Consider the following 20463-nt stretch of genomic DNA (forward strand, 5'->3'; position numbering starts at 1 on the left):
GGTCTCCTAATCAGTGTTTTGTTTTTTAATATCAAAGGCAGGGTGCAAAAATAACTTTTTTGTCCAGAAGCAAAAAGGCTAGTAAAATTGCAGATTTCAGTCCATATATCACTGGTGTTTTTGGACCTGTAGTTAATGCAAATCTACTGTAGCAACTTGCATATTTGACCAGTTTTTGGCAAATGTTGTGCCCTGGGACTATTGGTTTTACAAAGAGTGTGCAGGATTTGGCTGATGCTAGAATTCTTGTCAGAACTGGTTGAGAAATTGAATTTTTTGCAGTAAATCCTGGGTTGGTCGGGCTCATTTGACACTATGTTACGTCAGCGGGCTCATATCCTATCATTATCACATTCACACTATCATATAAACATCTGATTTATGCTTCACATTTTACACTTTCACAGGGGGCACATTGAGTAGGTGTGTGTTTACAATCTGTTTTGATAGTGAAAGACAGGGTGGAGTGAAGAACATAACACCCCCCAGCTACATGCAGTGTTTGTCCTATCTTTAACCAGCATTAGGACATATCTCCTGCTTTTTCAGCTTTTACAACATTCAATAAAACGCTGTACATTCATTACGATCGGAGGACGAAAGGAAAGCAATAACGGTGGAATTATTTAAGATTGACATTTTAAAAGCTCCTTCCACTGTCATCTTAATCTGCCAGTACCAGTCCTACTTAATGTCAGTCTCCCATTACAATCAGAGGCTGTAAAGACCTCAAAGGAAGCAATGCAGGAACGTCTTAACTGATGCAGCACATATTCGATTATTACTGAGCTGATTATTATGGGGCAGAAAGCAAAACAGAGCTGCCCCCACCTCCAAAAAGCACTTATTTCTCCACACAGGAAACTACCTCCCTTGCATACAAAAAAATCGTCTGATAGGTGCGTGAAATCTCCTCGGTCACTCCCAGTTTAAGTGCAGTTCATGTGAGTCCAGGAAGTCGGAGGAGAAGACGCCCACCGGCGCTGACATGTCCAAAGGGTTGACCCCCCCCGCGGGCACAGACAGGGTGAGGTCCAGCCAATCCATGTTGTCCATGTTGGTGCTGTGCAAGTGCGAAGCGGAGGGGGAGTCCACCTCCATGCTGACCCCGGGGGAGTGCAGCTCCTCCAGCAGAGTCAGAGTTTGGGGCTCCGTGTGAGCAGCCAGCAGGGTCTCCAGCTGGGGGTCGGAGGTCAGGGCCGCCAAGCTGGCAGAGGGGTTGAGCTGCGCTGCAGGAAGCTGGGCTACCTGGACCACAGGGGGAGGGCGGGACAGAGCCGTGCTGATGGGTAGGGTGGTGACACTGGCTGTCACAGGGAGAGGCTTGTCCAGGCAGGGAGGGTCCTGTCTGATGAAGGGGGAGATCTCTGTGAACAAGGACACAAAGGGTCATGGTGAGAATCCAAAAAGCTAAAAGATACTTTGACAGTCCGTCCTAAAAAGAAAGGTTGCATTATTCTCACCACCGCTCTCGATTAGCACATCAAACAAGTCATCCATCTGCTGGCTGGCTGCGCTGGGACCCTGCAGAGAAATAAGGAAGGTAAGTAAATGTTTGAGTGGCCATAGAAACAATGTCAATGATATACTGTATTATACATTTGATTTATATATTAATGAAGCCTTCATTTAACCAGACAAGTCCCATTAAGATAACATGACTTCCAAGACAGCAGCAATACAGTGATTCTTTATTTAGTGTGTTACCTTACTACTCTATTTATCTTATTGTTGCCTTTTGTCTGCACCGCCCCTAAGCTGTGTAGATTGAACATTAAGTAACATTTCAAACACATAAAACAAACATATAGTTTAGAAACACAATGGAGCTAAACATTATTTGAGTTAGTATTGGACATTTATTGAAATCACATTATGGAACACTACTATTCAAATCGCAGGAGGCATAATGAATACATAAATGGTGGTTCTGCGAAGATTTCTCAGCCTACAAAACTTACTCTAAATACTTTTTTTTCTTGTCTGAAAGATCCTGGCAAAAAAGACCATGTCATTGCATGATCATTTTCCAATATCTTTCAATACAAATTAGAATATATGTTCCAAAATGATAGTTCCCTTCAGTATAGTGAATCATCTGACAATTGCAATATCAATAAAAAAGGAAATCACAATAAAATATTTCTTCCAAATCACCCTTGAAATGTTAAAACACAATAAACTAAACACACAGTATTAACTGCAGAAGCATATGCCTCGGAGACCACACAGGAAGAAACTGCTCTAGCTAAGGAAGCAATTACACATTCCTATTGAATATTTTCACCTGAACAGCTGTTAGCATGCTGCGTGTCTGTTTTACAGCGTCCTCGTAGCGGGGCGGGTCTTTACACTTCGACACATGGTCTGGCATGATCAACGCTGGCTGGCTGGTGCAGGGAGACTGTTAGAGAGGAGAAGACAACAGAGGCTTAGTCCAAATGAAAAGAGACAAAACATCATTCAAATGCACTTGCCGCTGTATCGATACGTAAATAAATCAGGAGTCATAATGTCCTTCAGACAAATAGAGTAAGTACCTTATTAGTAGCATCCTTAGGACCAGCTTGGCTGGAGGAGGCTCCTACAGGACCACCACTGGCTGGGAATGTTTCGAGTAAGCTTTGTGCTGCATTACCCATCATCCATGTCTGCAGGGACAGTGAGATAGGTCAGCACAGGGGCGGACAGGGACTAAAAATCCGGTACCGCTAGTCAATTGTCAACAGGGGGTATTCCCAATGGCCAGTCCGCCCCTGGGTCAGCATGGGGACACACATTATCCAATGAAATGATACCATCAGATTCAGAGTCAGAATTCAGTTTAATGCCAAGTAGGTTTTCAAATATAAAGAAATTCCTTTGACGTATGATCATACAGAAACCCAAGAGGAAATAAAAGGTCAAATAAGAGCAAGATCGCAAAAAAAGGAGTGTTTTATGACTGCGAAAAAAATATGTATATCTGAATTAAAAGTGAATGAGCTGTGCAGTTTTTGGCAACATTGTGCATCACAACACCCACTATCTTTGTGGGAGCAACCAAGCTGCTTTTGAGGGACAAAATGACGGGCAACCTAAATGAAGATTGCTCATCACTTCCAGGTTTTTAGCAATGTATCTTTGTTTTACTTTTCTTAGGTACCTCATCAGGTAAAGCCTCACCATCTTTCCCCCCACATACTGACAGCAGTATGAGTGTTATCCCCAGCTAGCATTGAGTTGCTAATTCTGTTGATAATTCTGGCTGCTAGTATGGCTCAGAGCAGAGGGACGACAGAGGGCACTGCTGTCAGCCTCCACTCAGCGCCTGCTCCAGTTTCCACAAGCCTTGTTTCGATGTGAATAAGGAAGGGTTATTATTATGGGAACAAAAAAGATGCATTACCCATGAAAGATCATCAATAAAGTGAAAGAAACCCTCTGATGTTTGATTAGCCGGAGCCATCATAAACACTGCAGCAGATGTGTGACGTGCAACCTAACTTGAATTAACTGCATGGAAAGCACACTTTATGATTTCAGGTGCACACACGCACATGGATGATAACATACAACTCACACGTTTTCAAGAAATCCAAACCTAGCTTAAAATCACAGCTGATAGTGACGAGTAAAACAGAGACGGACCGAGGCTATGCGAGCACGCGTATGTTTTCTTACCTTTGTGGACGGCTGAGTCTGAGCGCTGCAGTGCTGTTGTAGCGCTGCTGAGGCCTCTATTTTCTGTGGCACCTGTCCAGACGTCTGGATGAGGCCTGGGGCCGCGCTGCTAACAGTAGTGTGTAATTTAATGCTGCTGGGAGGGAGCTGGACCGCGACTGCTGAGGGAGGATGGGATGAAGCCAGGATGATCTGAGCTCTAGCCTGACCTCGCTGCACGCTTTCAGGCATTGTCTGGTTGATAAATTGATTCTGAGGACCCGCCTCCTCTTGTTTGACCAACACTGGAAGGCCAGGAGAACCACAAGACACTGAGTAGTTTGACACGTTTTCCTCTTTGACCTTGAAGGGAGCGAGAGGGCTGCGGTGAGTTGGAGAATCTCCCTGCTGACTCCTCTTCTCCACCTCCAGCTGCATCTTCAGCTCCTCCACCAGCCTCTGCTCCTGCTCCAGCTTCCGCATCAGCTCCTCAATCTGCCGCTGCTTCTCGTGGAGACGTTTGTCCTTCTCAGAGTCCTTAAAAAAGGGCCTCTTCTCGGTGGGACTCTCCTCCTGTGGAGCTCTGTGGGGGGAGGTCACACAGGGGGCTGCAGACAGAGCATCAGGAAGCCTGGTGGGGCTGTCCTCGATGCCCAGACTGGACACCTTGGAGGCTATAGGGGACACAGGCGGGGTTAACCTTATGTTTTCAGACTGTGAGGCTGTGGTCTCAGTGGCGGTCTGGGGGTTAGAGTTCTCCTGATACATCTTTAGCCTCTCTATTAGATCTGTCTTAGTCCCAGAAACAGGCAGAGATCTGAGTTTTAGTTCCATTTTCAGCTCAGCAACCTGTAAAGATAACATATAAAGGTAAAATACCTCCTTAAGATCTCGCTCGTTCTCGTCTGTAGCATGCATGAGGTGCATATTAGTGTTAGACCGTGTGCAGGCAGCAACGTCTCACCTTCATCTCATCCAGGTTAGCTGGTAAGTGATCCGGCCTGCGGTTGGTCTGAGTGTGTCGGGGGTGCACAGGGGGAGACGCAGCGCTTCCTCTCAGAGCAACTCTGCAGCAGCTGCTTTGGACCTCAGTAGTTGGTCTGTTGTTTTAAGACGGGAAAAAAAGGGAGTAAAGATCAGGGATGGAATCTAAACTATTATCCATTTCTCACAATCAACAGCTTCCATGTGAGGAGCCGTCAGCAGGAAATGTAGAATATATGAGACAAACAGCAGCTGGGGATAAACAGTTATTAGTTTATGTAAAACCAGGTGTTTTCATTTAGTTGTAATACATGTCTTTGATCTAGACATTAAAGATCTCCTATTATTCTATTTTTAGGCATATATTACAGGTCTCAGGTATATACAAATATATAAAAAACATGCCTATGAAGTGTTTTGCTCAAAATACCAAACAGATCAGCCATTCTAACCATGCCTCATACTATTTCAGCCCCCCCCCCCAAAAAAAAGAGAGGGGGGGAGCTCAAATGCTTTTTCTCTTGCGGGTTTACCACAAGGTGAGTTCCTTTTTATATCCGGCCTTTTTACACATACTCTCTCCAGTACAGGTTAGCTCTGAGTGTTAGCGATGCTTGCTAATGTAAACAAAGACCATATTACTTCCAAAACAAGTCACCATTTTTTTTCTGATAGCGACGTTTCTGATAGGGCCGTGGGCGTAAAGCCAGCCCACATTTCCGATATTACGTGATCGGACGCAAATCTGGATCAGCTCCGTTGTACCCCCGTTTTTAGAGATGTGGGGAAGGAGGAAAAGATAGAGGGTTGTGTTTTCTGACACTTTGTGAGTTCCACCGGGGACACATACATGTATAAAAGACGTACAAAAGTGCATTTTGCATGGAGCCGTACTTGAGAGTGGCGGGCAGGACGGCCTGGTAGCTGTACTGCTGCTGCTGCTGCTGGTTTAAGATCTGAAGCTGCAGGAACTGCTGCTGTTGCTCCAGCAGACGGGCGTAAGCTGAGTCCATCAGAACTTCACTGAGATCCTGCTTCTGGTCCGGGGGAATGTACTGATGGTACTTCAGCTTTTTCACCCGCGGTTTGGGCTCTTTGCTCTTTTTGCTGCGGCTTTTATCCCCGGGTAGCTTGGTTAAGCTTTGCTGCAGAACACAAGACAGAAGAAAAGGAGCATGTCAAAGCTGAGAGGACCATCTGGAGGATATTTGATTCCTGGAACTGATCTCAGTCCAGTTTATCAGGTAACAGAGTAAGCAGTGCCAGTTCCAACATTGCAAGACTTGGAACTGATACCTGGCTTTTATAGTTTGAAACATTAAGGTAGAACATTGTTCTGACACCCGATGAGAACTGCAAGATGAGGAAACGGGTAGTAAATGTGACCTTTATTGTTTTACCACCTGCAGCTACAGGATACACATGGAAATGGCTTGGCACAGGAGCAGCAGGTTCTTGCTATGAAACCAGAAACTCAAGCTGGGTTAAGCAAGCAACCGGCCTCTAATTTGTCAAACTCATTCCTCCTCGGTATTCCAAGGGAGGCAGAGTTCACCCTATGCTCAGAGGATAACCGGATTATGATAAATGCAATAAACGTTACTGCCTCACTCCCATCCTTAGATTGTTGGCTTCTTGGCCTGAATGATGCAGGCCATTCTGTCCTGAAATCAAAGACAAGCTGTGGCTGGCACAGACTCCAGCCTAAGGATTTGTTAAATTACTCTGTTGTTCTTTGAAGTGCGTTTAACTTGGCTGTATGCTGACTTTCAGTTCAGCCTAAAACTGATATCACTTTAAAGAATGACAAAACACAGACTCTGTGTCTTCCGACAACACTCTTCACATTTCCAAAGGAAACAAAAAACAAAACAAAAACAGGCAATCAATCAAATTGAGCTCCGTGACTGAGGTCAATTTCATGTCGGCTGGGTGTAAATATAAAAAGACTCTAGGTGAATTTACAGCTTAACTTAACTCATCCTTAATAAAAGGAAAGTTTCTCCTTTTTCGGTAAACTGCAGCTCACCTTTACAAGAAGTGGCCCCGGGGTGATGTTTGGGACAGAGCTGGTGATTGGCTGAGGTGCAGAGGCTTGTTGGTGGTTTTGTCGCTCGCCCGTGGAGACAGGGCTGACTGCGTTTGATGTGCACTGTGTGTTTGGAGGGGGGGGGAAGCGCTAAGAACAGAAGAGACAGAGAGAAACCACATGATCCGCTCAGTAAGAACAGTGAAGCCGCTACGCCTGTTAGTCATCATCCTGAGCAAGAAGAAAGAGTACCTCAACTGGAATGATATAACAAGACACAGGTTGATAAACACGTAGAAGCACGAGAACAAAATGTGTCTACACATTTATTATAAGGTGTCTGTTAGATACAGTAAAACATATGTATATATAAAGGGAGTTTTTAAATAGTAATGCCTATATATGACTTGCATAAGAAAACCATCAGCAAGAAGGTTTTATTTTTAATGCTTGTCATTGAGTCTGATTTTCTTTGACAAAACATTAGACAAAACAATTAAGGCTCGCAGACTGGAATAGCCATGTTTAAATTTTAAGAGGCATACTTTGGCAGTGAGCAGCATGTCAGCCTTTGAAAATAAACTAGACTTCTGAAAATCATTTTTTCCGTAGGCTATATTTAGTGGTTATGTCGTATACTGGGGCAGGATCAACAAAGAAAAAAGAAAATGATTTGACCAAAGAACAAATCAATACAACACATGTACTGTAGAGAATTCAAAAACAATCCTTAATCGACTCTCCATCCTGGACTGGTATGTAATATGTTTAGTTTATTTAGGAAATACATTGAAAGAAATGGTTTTACATACATATATGTACTTTTGTTGGTGGCTTAAAAAAGTGAACTTTATTTCACCATCATTAAGGGATATGGTATTTAAAAGAAGTTGATTCTTTCTTTCTTTCTTTTCACTTACTTCCAAAACTAATACAGACACTAGCCAGATTAAGATCTTATCAGCATGACGCAGAGGTACTCCTATACCACTAAATTATAATAAAAATAATAGAGCTAAAGATAAAACTAAAAGTTCCTTGTATTTGCCTCAAATCAAGTCTCGAATTGTCTTCTCATAAGTAAAACATGATACCACTGGCTACCACAGCCTTCTTTAAAGCAGTACTATTTTAATCATTTTTAAATATTATACTTTTTATTATGCTAGAGGACCTCTTTTCACCCTCTGTCTGAAACCAGAGCCCAGTCTGCTCTGATTGGTTAGCTGGCTGGCTCTGTTGTGATTGGTCAAGCGCTTAGAGATGTCCCGCCCCTTAGCCTATAACATACAATGTGTTGGACTGATAGTCAATAGAAGCGCCAGTGTTTCAGTGATGTCACTATGTTAGGGAAGTAAACAAAGAAGACCAATGGAGGCGTTCAGGCATCGGGGGGGGGGGGGGGGGAGTGTATGGGAAAGAAACTCCCTCTGGAGGGAACTTTGTGATTTTAGCCTTTGCAGCCATTTACATGCACAAAACACACGACAGGAAGGGAAAACCCTAAATTAAATAATAGGGCCTCTATTACACATGAGAAGCTTCTTCCCTTTATTTTAATGGTTGTTTGTAATTTATATATTGTAAATGTTCATTGTATTGTTGTACCTGTACTGGAGAGTTTAAATTAGAGGAAGTGGAAGTGGCCTCAGTCCCTCCAGACTCCTTTGGAGAGGCAGACGTGGAGCTGGAAGACTTTTGGCTGGCAGGCTGTGGGGGTGATAATGCATCGCTGCTGTCCTCATCAAAGTTGTAGATGTCTGTTGGCTTAGAGCAGGTTACCTCACCACCTGTGGGGCAAGAATCAAACATTAGCAACCACAGCTTAACTAAAGGAAACTTAAAGGAAACTCATTGGATTTTGGGTTATGGCACTCCACTTAAATTCAAATTGTTATAAGAAAGTTCGTTTTTTTTTCCATAAAAGAAAACTTGAGTTATGAGTAACTAAATAGTAAAAAAGCCATCACTTGAATCAACACACGACAACACAGAAGAGCTGAAGAAGCTAACAAAGACATCTGCTGATGTTAAGCATGTAAAATATTTCCACAATTGTACTTAGCGTATATGCATATTAACATTTGATAATTAGTACTTAACATATAGAGGAGCTACTTGATATTTGGCCCTTATGGTGGTGCTAGATGAAAAGTCAGCTCATGACCAAAGTGTTTACGATTTTTCCTAAGAGTGAAGTAAACATCTGGGCTGAATTTCATGGCAATCTATCCAAACGTTTTTGGGATATCTTCACTAATAACCAAAAATGTCAACTTCACGGTGGTACTAGAGGTAAAGCCACGGTATCACCAAGGTCAGTAGGCTTCATCCAGTGGGCTCAATGAATGTTTGTTAAAAATGTGACGTTAATCTGTCAAGCATGTGTAATAACACCAGTAACAGCTAAAACATGTGCCTGCAATGCTGGCTTAAGTTAACTCTCTGGCCGTTACACAACTGTTGGTGGTGAGCTTGGCACCAAAGAGCGCTACAACACACTCTGGAAGGCTCAGGTCTGCTGACAGTGAGGATGATACTGATACAGTGTATCATTGTATCATGTATCATCATCACATGTATCATACAGAGTACCTACCATCATCGTCTTCTTCCACACCGGAGTCCACAGGCAGGATGTTCTTCTCCACCAGCTCCATGGCTCCCGGCCGCTGGGCCAGCTTCTCGTTCAGATCATCCTCCAGCCGGGCCCTCTTCAGCTTCAACTGTGTGGCCTGCAGCGAGGCTTCAGCCTGCGTCTCTGGGGAAAACACAGAGAATCATTCGCTGTGATAAGACTAGCATCAGTTAGACTTTTAAAGGAAAGCTTTACCCACAAAATGACCACTTGTATTTCAATATCTTGAGTTCTTGAAGAACACTTTTTCTCACATGCCTTTATGACGAGTGTTGAACACAAGTTTAACAACAGCAAAACTATACCACATACCCATTCTTACAGACAATTACCCACTACTTTTAGGGTTGGAAAGCAAAGGAATAATTTCATTGTAAAGGGAAAAATCGTTTTTTTAACGTAGCAAATGACATTAAAAGTTTGCAAACTCACACAAAAAGTGAAACTTCATCAAAGTTAATTTAGTCAGACATAAGATCACTACTTCACAAGCGCCTTTTCGCATTACTCGTCAGGACTTGCATTAACGTGAGAATGTTTATTTAAAATTGTTTTAAATATAGTCAATAGAGAATGACATGTGTTTGCAAAGTAGAGATCATACGACTGAGTGAATCAGTCTTGGATTTTAGTGGTTAGTTTTGTGAGAGTTTGTAAACCAAAGTTGTTGTTTTTTTCAATTCAGCCAACAATGTCTCTGTCTGTCACTCCTTCATTTATATGAGAAAACGTTTTCTTTAAGAATTAAAGGCAACACAGGGTGAGTAGTTGATATATAAATGATTATTTTGGGGTTAAGTCTTCCTTTAACTGCTTTGTCAGAGTGACTCACTGGAGACCTAAATAACTTCTATGTTAACTCCAAAGACATTTATCTGGTTTTAACTTTGTAAAACAAATGTAAACAGCCATTAGGTGCCATTGGATGAATGAGCACCTTATTCATCTCTGTTATCTAGAAGCCATTAAGAGCTCACAGGAGCAGATTACCTTGCAGGATGTGCATACGGACCAGCTCAGAGCGCTCAGGTCTCCTGCACAGTTTGTGTTTTAGGAAGCTCCCAGTCTGTAAGAAAATAAAAATAAATAACATATATTTTGGGGTTATCATCTAGATTTAGACCAATACGATCAGTAGCCTCAGTTTGACTAGTCTTACCCTGGCTCTCTCCAGGCTGCGAATCTGCTCATGAAAGGCAGCAGGTGTTTTCAGGGCTGTGAAAAGGTGAAATAACATTTTAGATTATGACCCCTTTTTATTCCCCAAGGCCATTTACTTTGGGGTGTTTATTACAGTTATTCATTTTGAATAGCAACCAATGATTGATAATTGAACTACAAATCAACAGAAGGAGGTTAATGTAACAACATACTGTAAGTGGAATAATGTGAGGTACAGAATATTTCTACTGTATTTACTCTTTGTTATGGATTAAGGGAAGCATTTTGAATTAACCAAAGTCCCTTCCTTCACAGTACACAAGGCTTCATCTCTGCTAGATGTATATATACTGTAATTAATCATGTTGTCCTTTTGACATTTAGACACAAATCAGCAGCAAATATAATATAAACGTTTGACGGTAAAAGGGCTGGTATTGTTTCAAATAACACAGTACATATACCACTTCCCCTAAAATGATGATGTATCAATAGAGTACTGCATTTGATACTTTTTTTATTACCTCATTCAATACCCATCATGTGAATGGAAGCAGCAACATGCCACCATCACCCCATCTCAATGATTGCTATACAAATACATTTTGGAAGTGTTAAAAATGTATTAACATTCACTATTTCACTGGAGCAACAGAGTCAGTATGGGTTGAATCTGCTTACGGTAGCATGCCAATCAATGGTTGCATTCAATTAAAAAACATTTGCAGTGTTTGGCTGCGAGAAAAAAAATAATACTTCTCGGGATCTTGGTACAGAATGGATTGAAGAGGTATTGCTTGAGTGTGGAAGATTCAACATGCGACTGGGTTATTTTGGTCGATACCTTGAAGGTATAAAGCGCTAATATTCAGCTCAATTTATAATACACAGTTAACTCAAGGACAGTAGAATTCTGCCTGGAATACAAAAGGAAGGGCATTTGCTATGTAATGTAAATATATCTGTCTGTTTTATAAAAATATATCCCTATGTATCATTTGATTCAGAATGCTTTAGAACATTTGTGTCATACACAGGTCAATATGAAGTGCACATAAGCATCATTTCACCATCTCTAATATGTTGTCAGCATTTCCTTGGAAAATGACAGTCCATCCTGTTATTCATATTCAAGATCATCATTTCATGTTCTTGTCTCTGTCCTCCTGCATGAGTGTGATATTAGTAAGCAGGAGCTCATGGGAGTCAAACAGGAAGTACCAGCTTTACTGACTCAAGCAGAGAGTGACTTTTTGATCTGGCAGAATAAACTTGTCCTGTTTTAAGCGAGGTCTGGCTCTGAGTAGTCACCTCTGCTATCACCCGCACTGTTTGGAGACACACTGGCTGGAGTGGGAGAGGTGCTCTTAGGAGTGTGTCAGAGAGGAAAGCAAAACATTCCTGCTCGTCACCTAAACCTCAGTGCATACCTAGCATAAGCCTATAAGTGGGAGCAGCAGAGTGCTTTAGTGGAGGATGGCCGTAGGTCTGAGCGAGGGCCACGCTTGGCCGGGCCCCTGACCTCCACTGCGGGCTCAGGCGCTGACTCATGGGGCCGAGCGGAGCCAGAGACTGCAGGAGACTCTCAACGGAAAACAGGACGAAGAGAAAGAGCTTTGTCTTATTTTCTTTCTACCTTTCCAGCTTTCAGCATGATTCTGTCACTTATTCAGCTTATCTTTTATTAGGAGTAGCACAGGGGACTGAGTCTGCTCCACTCCAGTCTCATCAGAGGATGGACGGTGTAAAGCATGAGTGCTTTCTTTCTGTTATGGCACTGGGTTGTTGCTTGATGGCTTATTGTGGTAAATATAAAAATTATTTTCCCGGGTTTCTGTAGGTTTCAAGTAAAGTACAAGGCTTTTTAGGGCTTTTACATAAAATTCAATTAAGTACTAATTAGTATCTTGTTGATATAGTAGCACAAACATGCAGGGAAATGATACCCTATGAATACAAATAAGTTCCATAATTACTTTGAGAGCAGTCATAATCTAGCTAGAAGTGACATCTAAATCTTATGAAGCTGGTAAGTTTGCACGATAGTCAGCATGGAGGTATTGAAACACTTAATTCATGAGCTAAAGTAAATTACATTTTATTTGCAATAACAAGAGTAGAGAATTAAATCTCGGAACTATAAAATCAAATTGAAACCAATATTAGACTTTTTAAAGCCTACATTTCCAACGGTTTAATTTTAGACTCTAACAAGTGGAAAATATCTTTCATCATTATGTTTACAGGAGTACAATAAGATGACTATTAATAACAGTCTGAATGAGACAATACACTTTTACACTGTCTAGATAAGGATAAGATATTGATTCATGTGCAGAAGTACACAATGTTTTTATGCAAAATATACAATTCTAAAATCCTGAACTTCCCTAATAAATTGGTTAGATGTGCAAAATAATCTTTTTAACATTTTGATAGACCTGTGTGAGCTCAAACATTATCACCCTATATCAGTGGTGGGTGAGGAACTCAGATCTTTTGAGTAAAAGTACTTTTACCACTTTGTATAAATACTCTCTGATAAGGAAAACCAAGAAAGACTACAAAAGCATAAGCATCAACATTTAAATTATAAAAAGTAATAATTTTGCTGGCTCATTGCAAAATAATATATGTATTATTATGATGTATGCATTAATGTGCTCATCCCTTTGATATTCTAGCTGATAAATAAGGATTTTTATACAAACTGCTTGTGCATTACATCAAGGGAATAATAAAGGTAATCTTACCATATATAAATTCCTGATTAATTATCTGTTGAGTCATTTTTATAGACCTAATCTAAATATTTAAAGTAATTGAAGTTTAATAGTGAAATAGTGGAGTCAAAAGTACAACAACTGTCTTAAAGTGCAAATGCTCTACTCTAAACCATTGCCTTAAAGACAACTAAAGCAGGTGTGGTTAATACACTTTGTAGTGCATAATCACAAATAACATTATGACGTTTAAATGGGTCTCAAATTGTTTTAATGGAACTACAAATATGTCCGCCAAAAGCACCTAAGATGTTTTGTTGATTATGATGCAGTAAAGTAAACAGATGATTTGTATCCCTAATATTATGCCTGCAGAAAGTATAGAATTGTTATTGTTATATAGGGAGGCTGTAGCTCAGTGAATAGTGTGCTGGACTTCGAATCAGGGGATAGCAAGTTCTAGTCCCACTGCAGTCAGCATGTCGTTGTGTCCCTGGGCAAGACACTTCACCCCAAATTGCTCCTGTGGGGATTGTCCACAGTACTGAATGTATGTAAGTCGCTTTGGATAAAAGCGTCTAACAAATGACATGTAATGTAATGTAATGTAATGTAATGTAATGTAATGAGAGAGAAAGGAATTCTGGATTTTGGACATATTGGTAACTTTCTTGCTGACTGTACTAATTTCTTTAGGTGAAACTTTTGTTAGTGTGTGATGTGATAACTCACGCGGCATGATGCCTTGCTCCACGAGCTGCTCCCGACTTCTCCTCTGCTGCAGACAGAGCTGGAGGACTGCAGAGACACAGAGGTCACAGTTGAACTTTAACCATTCAGAGCCGAGTCCGCTGAGTACTAACAACCATCTCTGCCATAAACTGTGAAACCTGCCAGACTTCAAATAAAACAAAATGCTTATTATTTCTCAATCAATAAACCACCCCAAAGGCCGGAGAGCATTCCCTCTTCACCACCACTCACATCCAATCCACTTCCTGCATGGTTTCAACTGATGTTTATCCCACAAGTTTTACTACAGTTACTTCAGGACAGTGCAATGCGATAGGAAAAAAAAGTTCCAAATGAGCGTCAATATCTCTTACTGGGATGCAAATACACAGAGAAGTCAAACAAAGTATCTACAGTACAGAATACACACAGATAAGAGAGGGATTAATGTTAAAGCTGCGGTCGCAGTAATGAGCAAAAATGGCGATGGTCATAACGGCAGCAAAAAGTGAGTCATGTGTATTTGTTAAATTGTTTAGAAAATGTAATCTTGCTTATGGTGGATAAGCAAGGAGCAGAGGCACATCAAAGACTGACTATCTTTCAGCAGAAATAAGAGTCTCGCATGCAGGCCCCACACCGTCAATATAAACTGTAGTTAAATCCCAGTTTAAACATTTATAAACAAGTGAGCGTGGACTTGTTATTTCAGCAGAATAACACCACTTTATGCAGAAAAAACATGAAGGGGAAGGTGGGTGATGGCGACGAATGAGGCGGCGGGTTGAGGTACATGAGACCTTTCATCGTAACCAATGTAGTGAAGTGAACCCGGCTTTGCTACAGCTATTCTGTGGCTCAGGGGAAACAGCTACTCCCACTCACACACAAACACACACAGACGTGCTGCGACTCTCCTGGGAAATGCGCTGCGTCTGAACAAGCCTCTGTGACTCACTCTAGCAAAAATAAACTGGGCAGCTGTGAGAACAAGGCCTGGGAACCATGAAATTCAGGGGTTGTTAAGGGGGTGGGGTCTACGGTTGTACGCGGAGAGCCGAGGGGACATTCACTGGCTTCCACTGGTGGGCAAGGGAACTCAGAGTGACAAGTGCAGAGGCCAAGACCACTCTCACAGCAGCCCATCAACTGTGGGGCAGAGAACACAGTGTGCCCGCCCCGCCTGCTGTGTTTCCTATTAAAGACCCAGGCGGTCTGAGACAGATCATACCAGGAGATTGTACAAAAAAAAAAGAATTGCCATCAATTTGTCTCAATATTCATATCCACTGCAACTTGGAAAAAGCGCCACAGGCTAGAAGATTTATAAGCACATATTGCTGCATATCAATAGCATCAAAAGCTTCCTTCCATGAGAATAAAGAGTTTAATTTGAGCGCCAGTATGGGGGTACACCTCATGCCTAGGGGTCCCTACTCATTTTGTGTCATGTGGTGTTCAAAGTGAACCCTGGCTAACCTCTCCACGATGCAAACCGGCTCCGCTCTCTTGCTCACCAGCAGAGCGTAAACAGAGGAGAAACAGAGAGAGAGAGAGAGAGAGAGAGCTCTGCTGAAATCTCTGTCTACTGATGTAATCTCTAATCTCAGACCAAGTTGTTCTCAGCAAATCATCCCTGGAGGTCTCCCATCAGAACTTTGATTTTATTTGACATTTCTGGGTTTTTTTTCCAGTAAAAATAAAGTCCAAAAAAACAGTTTGGTGTGGCTTCAGATACTGCTCGTGCGGATTAAGATGAATTTAGTTTAGGAACAGAGTGACACTGGGTTATGATGACTTTACTGTTATAAATACCAAATACTTTAAACACAATCCCATTTTAGCAAAGACCAAGTCAAACCACGAATATAGAGTTTACATAGATCCACAAAGTCATTTGAGTGTGCAGTGGCTAATTCTGATACATTTTCCTATGATGGAGTCACAACTCATGTACTGTAAGGCACATTCATCTAGTATAATGAATAGACCTTGTCTTGTACTGAAGAAGGAGAACAAAAATGAAGTATGGTATATTCAGAAAGTGATTATTTGGAGGTCACGTTAACAGTACGTCAAAGCACAAATAAACCTAAATAACTGATAGTGTGATACTGTAGAAGTGTGTTACTATTATAAAAGTGTTTATAATACAAATACCATTATATCCTGCAAATAATCTGGCGCCTCTTTAAAAACATAGATGTTTGTTACTTTTTTTGCTTTGTCTACCTCCTACAAAGCCCTGCACACAAATACTTTTCTTTTTCAGTTTTTCTTTAGATATCCCAAAAATTGTTATCAGGAATTCTTTTGGGCATAAAAATCGAGTAGAGAACATCTAATATTGTGACATTAAAAATCAGTAAAGCTTGAAGGGGCCCCATAATGCTCTTTGGGGTTTTCCCTTTCCTGTAGTGTGTTGTATGGTTATTGTGCATATAAATGGTCTGTAAATGCTAAAATCCCAAAGTTCCCCCCAGATTGAGTTTCTGTCTCACACACTCGACCCCCCTGCCTGAAACGCCTCGATTATGCACCTTTGTTTACTTCCGTAACATAGTGACATCACTCATTTCTATTGGCTTGCACTCTAACACATCGTACATGATAGGCTAAGAGGCGGGACATCTCTAAGCGGTTGACCAGTCACAACAGAGCCGGCCAGCTAACCAATAAGATCAGACTGGGCTCTGGTTTCAGACAGAGGGTGAAAAGAGGTGCTGCAGCACAGGCAGTATGAGAAAAATAAAGATCTTTTTGAACATTAAAGCATGTCACAGTAGAGACACAAAATACAAATATGGACCTGAACATTAGAATACTATGGCTCCTTTAAGCAGTGTCATTTTGATATAACAAATGTATAGAAGGTTAAATGTACCTTTATTATGATTATGATTTTAGATATATCTAAACCAAAAATGTAGTGCAGCAATAAACGATGATATGGGCACTCAATGAATTTAAGATGATTTGTAAGTTGTTGTAATTTTCCCTCAGCAAAAGGTCTTAAAAAAAGAAGAAAGTGAGTCCATGAGTGGGCATGTCTGTGTTGGCAAACTGCTGTGGGTTTGTTTAAAAACAGTAATATTAGTCAGATGATGAATTATGTGTTGATTTTAATACACCTGAAAAACTTGCATGATGGCCCTGACAGAGAGGAATTTACACAAACTAAGCATATATAGTATTATGAACTTGTGCCATGTAATAAATCTTCTTACTCTATCCTAAAAGTATGGCTAGGCAATGTGATTATTAATTACAATATTTAGATCAAATACCTTACAGTATATTGATATCGCAGCAATGTTATAGGGATGACTATTGGTGCTTATACCAAAATATTTACACAATGAGGTTCCTGATAAATATTCATCCGTAATGTTGATATAGGGACTAAGTGGGTAAAGGCAAATAACAGAAGAGCTGGAGACATCTGGTAAGTCCAGACAATTACGTCACTTTACTGTAATGCAACCGTTAAAACCAGGAAAAGATAACACTTATGCCATATTACGACATCCATCATTTTAGAAATCATGCCAAATCAAAAACAATTTAAACATACACTCATGACCCTCGGGAGTTTTCATCAAATATTACTTCAAAGAAGCAGCAATATTGGTTGTCAATTAAAGACAGCTATGTTACGTTTTCGAAACAGAAACAAAGTCACTATTACTCAACTTCTGGTCTAATCAAGGACACTTTTTCCGCTAATGGGTGCAGACAAAGAATATAAAAAATGCAAATAATGATAAGAATCTTGATCTGCAGTATATATTTGTATTGCACTCCATCTGAATCAAGCTCATTGTGTGTACTAACATTACAGGTGTTGCTTATATAATGTGACAGAAAACCATAATAGTAGTTCAACAGTGCCAATATAAACACAGTCAGTATAAACGGCATGTTCCCCCTCGCAGACTGTGACCGTTTTTCTAGAGAAACTTTGATTCATGATCCATCAGAACACAACAGTCTCTCCTGTAAGAACGATGCATGGCATGACTCATTGTGATGAGCTTTACTTTTGCCCTGTCATTTCCTGTTGGGGATGAGTCTACGTCACTACAACCTCTTCTCCAACTGACAGCTTTAGTAAACATTAGAACAAGTTTAGCATAGGTAAACATACAAATACAACAATGAAAAGCATGCGCGGGTTAGACAAGGAAAAAGTTCAAAAGGCACCTGATTTGAATTTACCCCTGCAGATGGAAGGGGTCTCCACTTCAAGGCAGGCCATGGAGGACAGCGGTGGGTTGCTTGGCGGCCAGGTCTGGAGTCCCATGGAGGGATGAGGCCAGTGGAGAACGAGGGAGTCAGGGGGAGAATAGACCCAGCGCTGAGCGAACGACAGCTGGCTCTCAGAGCTGCAAACAGTCCCTCCTCTCTGGCTCTGTGCTGGCCTCTGTGGAGAAAGTGTGTGCCTGTGAGTGTGTGTGTGTGTGTGTGTGTGTGTTTAGCGCTCAGTCAATGTCAGGAGGAGGGAACACAACGCTGCTCATGTTAACCCTCTCTGGGTCATTTCGCTCTACTCACAGAGGGCTCATCAGACTACAGCACAAAACCCAGAGGATATTTTCTTTTATGAACAATCAGCAGGGAATCGAATATTTTATGACTAACCAATACATAGTTGATCCAAACAAGCTGTTGGGAAATTCAAACGGGCACATCTCCATGAGAAACTGTATGAGTGTTTTGTTTTGTTTTTCTAAAGAAGTCGTTGTAGCAATGACACGAAAAAACACACTGGGCGCTCAGGGTCATGGAAGCTTATCATTTTTTTATCCTTTTTTTTACATGAATAGATGCAACAACATTGATTCAAATCAGCAACTTCATCCTAGCTGTTGTATGGTTTGTTTCAAGTGGGGTTGTATACGGTACTTATTCATATAGTCACTGTATGATAAGCATTGTACTGCTGTATCAAAACATATTTTAGCCACCTAACAAAGACTGTTCATAGGAAAATCTATATCAGTTTATGGATATTTGCCAAGGAGCAGAGTTTGTGTGCTGTGGGAAACCAGAAGATCATATCAAGTTGTTTTTTGTGACGTAGCCTATGTAAGCAAAGTTATGGAATGTGTTATTACCAAACTATCAAACTGTTTGTGTTTTTGATAGTATAGTAGATATGAGATTTGGACATGCAGAAAAGGGCTGTGGGTCGGACTCAGCACCAGTACATGTGAGCTCCATCCACTTGTTGAGCTACTAACGCACACAGGCTAAAAAAATGACCTTTTTTCCTAAACCTAACCACTTGGAGTTGAGACTAAACATTGGGTAACTGAAAGTGAAACCTACCATCAGTACAATGCTATAATAACGTCATGTAAGTGTAATCATAACATTGGGTCTGCATCTTCTTGCTTACTGGTGGGTGCAGTTTGCCCCGTCAGATGCATTAAAGTGGTATTGAAAACAACTACTGACAGCCATTAAATGGCCTGATAATAATCATAATCGGGGCCAAATATATCACACACTAATGTCAATTTTGATAAGGTGGACATTGGGTTCAAAGCCGTAAAAACCTGGCTTTCATGGCAGAACTCCTGTCTGCTTTTTCAAACTGGGGGCGTGAAAATCTCCATTTAAGTTAGGTATAAACTGATTATAAATAAATACCTTATAAAACCCAGCTTCAAAACATCCAAAATAGCACTTTAATCCCCAGGAACTCCATCTTGCATGTGACTATGTCCAAAAATGTGATGAGAAAACACATACTTGGTCAGAAGAAAATCAAAGTGGGTTAAATGCAGCAGCTAATACATGCATAGTCGTTGCTTACAATGGTGGTTAGATCCATCCACGACTACAAACGCACCAACAGGAAATGAGATAAAAGGGGAATTACACTAATTGTGGAGAGTTCTGTGTTTCTCAGTGGGTCCAGGAAGGCTGGTTAGACTGGGATTAAGAATCAAGAAATATGCATGTAAAACAGCATGGGACACATGGGAAACATGGAGTTGATAAAGTAAATAGGACTGGTACAGTCAGGCACAATGTTTTATGACACTTCACAGCTGGGTTTGAATAATGGTGAACAAGACCATAAAGAAACATGGGAGGGTAGTTGGAGCTTTTGGTATGTGGAAAAGCATATTTCTGCATGTCTCACCTTCCGTAAATTCACAGAATACTTTTGAATTTCCATTTCTTTCAACAACTGATTTTATTAATGCCTTAACACCTGTTTAGTCCCACAATCCAAACCTCTCTCGTGTATCAAAGTCAGGTGTGGGTTATCACTTTCTCTTTCCAGTCCAGAACAAGGCTGTTTCTCAACTTCAGTAACAATTTTAAAGTCTAATTTCTTAAACTAAAACGTCTACTAATTCAAAAATGTCTGTGTTCAATTAAAATACTGCAACAGTTTCCCTGCATTGACTGTTATTAATAGCCATTTCAGCTTGATAAAGATCACGGTATAACATGCAATTGCTTTCCTTGGGCCAGCTGTTTTTCATTTTTGCAACCTCATAATTACTCATTTAGACTAGAGCAAAAACATTCAAGTT

At 40.9% G+C, this 20463-nt stretch overlaps 1 protein-coding gene across 5 annotated transcripts; it reads right to left on the reverse strand.

Annotated features, from left to right (window-relative positions):
* Positions 1 to 9: 9 nt before the first annotated feature.
* Positions 10 to 19584, reverse strand: mrtfbb (myocardin related transcription factor Bb). 5 transcript variants are annotated; one of them, XM_034142576.1, is made up of 15 exons: positions 19565 to 19584; positions 18113 to 18332; positions 13910 to 13975; positions 10453 to 10508; positions 10284 to 10359; positions 9255 to 9416; positions 8264 to 8445; positions 6656 to 6805; positions 5521 to 5771; positions 4607 to 4742; positions 3664 to 4491; positions 2541 to 2651; positions 2288 to 2404; positions 1464 to 1524; positions 10 to 1367 (listed from the first exon to the last, which is right to left on the reverse strand). In XM_034142576.1, the coding sequence occupies exons 2-15, from the start codon at positions 18210 to 18212 to the stop codon at positions 919 to 921; spliced, it is 2745 nt and encodes a 914-aa protein (XP_033998467.1). In that variant the 5' UTR covers positions 18213 to 18332; positions 19565 to 19584; the 3' UTR covers positions 10 to 918. The 5 variants fall into 5 exon arrangements, with proteins under 5 accessions (XP_033998467.1, XP_033998469.1, XP_033998466.1 ...); XM_034142578.1 differs by lacking the exon at positions 19565 to 19584 and having other exon boundaries at positions 18128 to 18352; XM_034142575.1 differs by lacking the exon at positions 19565 to 19584 and having other exon boundaries at positions 18113 to 18352.
* Positions 19585 to 20463: the final 879 nt, after the last annotated feature.

This window comes from Trematomus bernacchii, unplaced genomic scaffold, assembly GCF_902827165.1.
Source record: "Trematomus bernacchii unplaced genomic scaffold, fTreBer1.1, whole genome shotgun sequence".
Taxonomy (NCBI): Eukaryota; Metazoa; Chordata; class Actinopteri; order Perciformes; family Nototheniidae; genus Trematomus; species Trematomus bernacchii.

Excerpts from the sequence above, each read along its gene's own strand:
- mrtfbb (XM_034142576.1), bottom strand. The coding sequence starts at position 18,212 with ATGGGACTCCAGACCTGGCCGCCAAGCAACCCACCGCTGTCCTCCATG. Across the intron at positions 1,525-2,287 it reads GCATGCTAACAGCTGTTCAG|GGTCCCAGCGCAGCCAGCCA; the intron begins GTGAAAATATTC and ends ATTTCTCTGCAG. Across the intron at positions 1,368-1,463 it reads TGTGCTAATCGAGAGCGGTG|AGATCTCCCCCTTCATCAGA; the intron begins GTGAGAATAATG and ends CCTTGTTCACAG.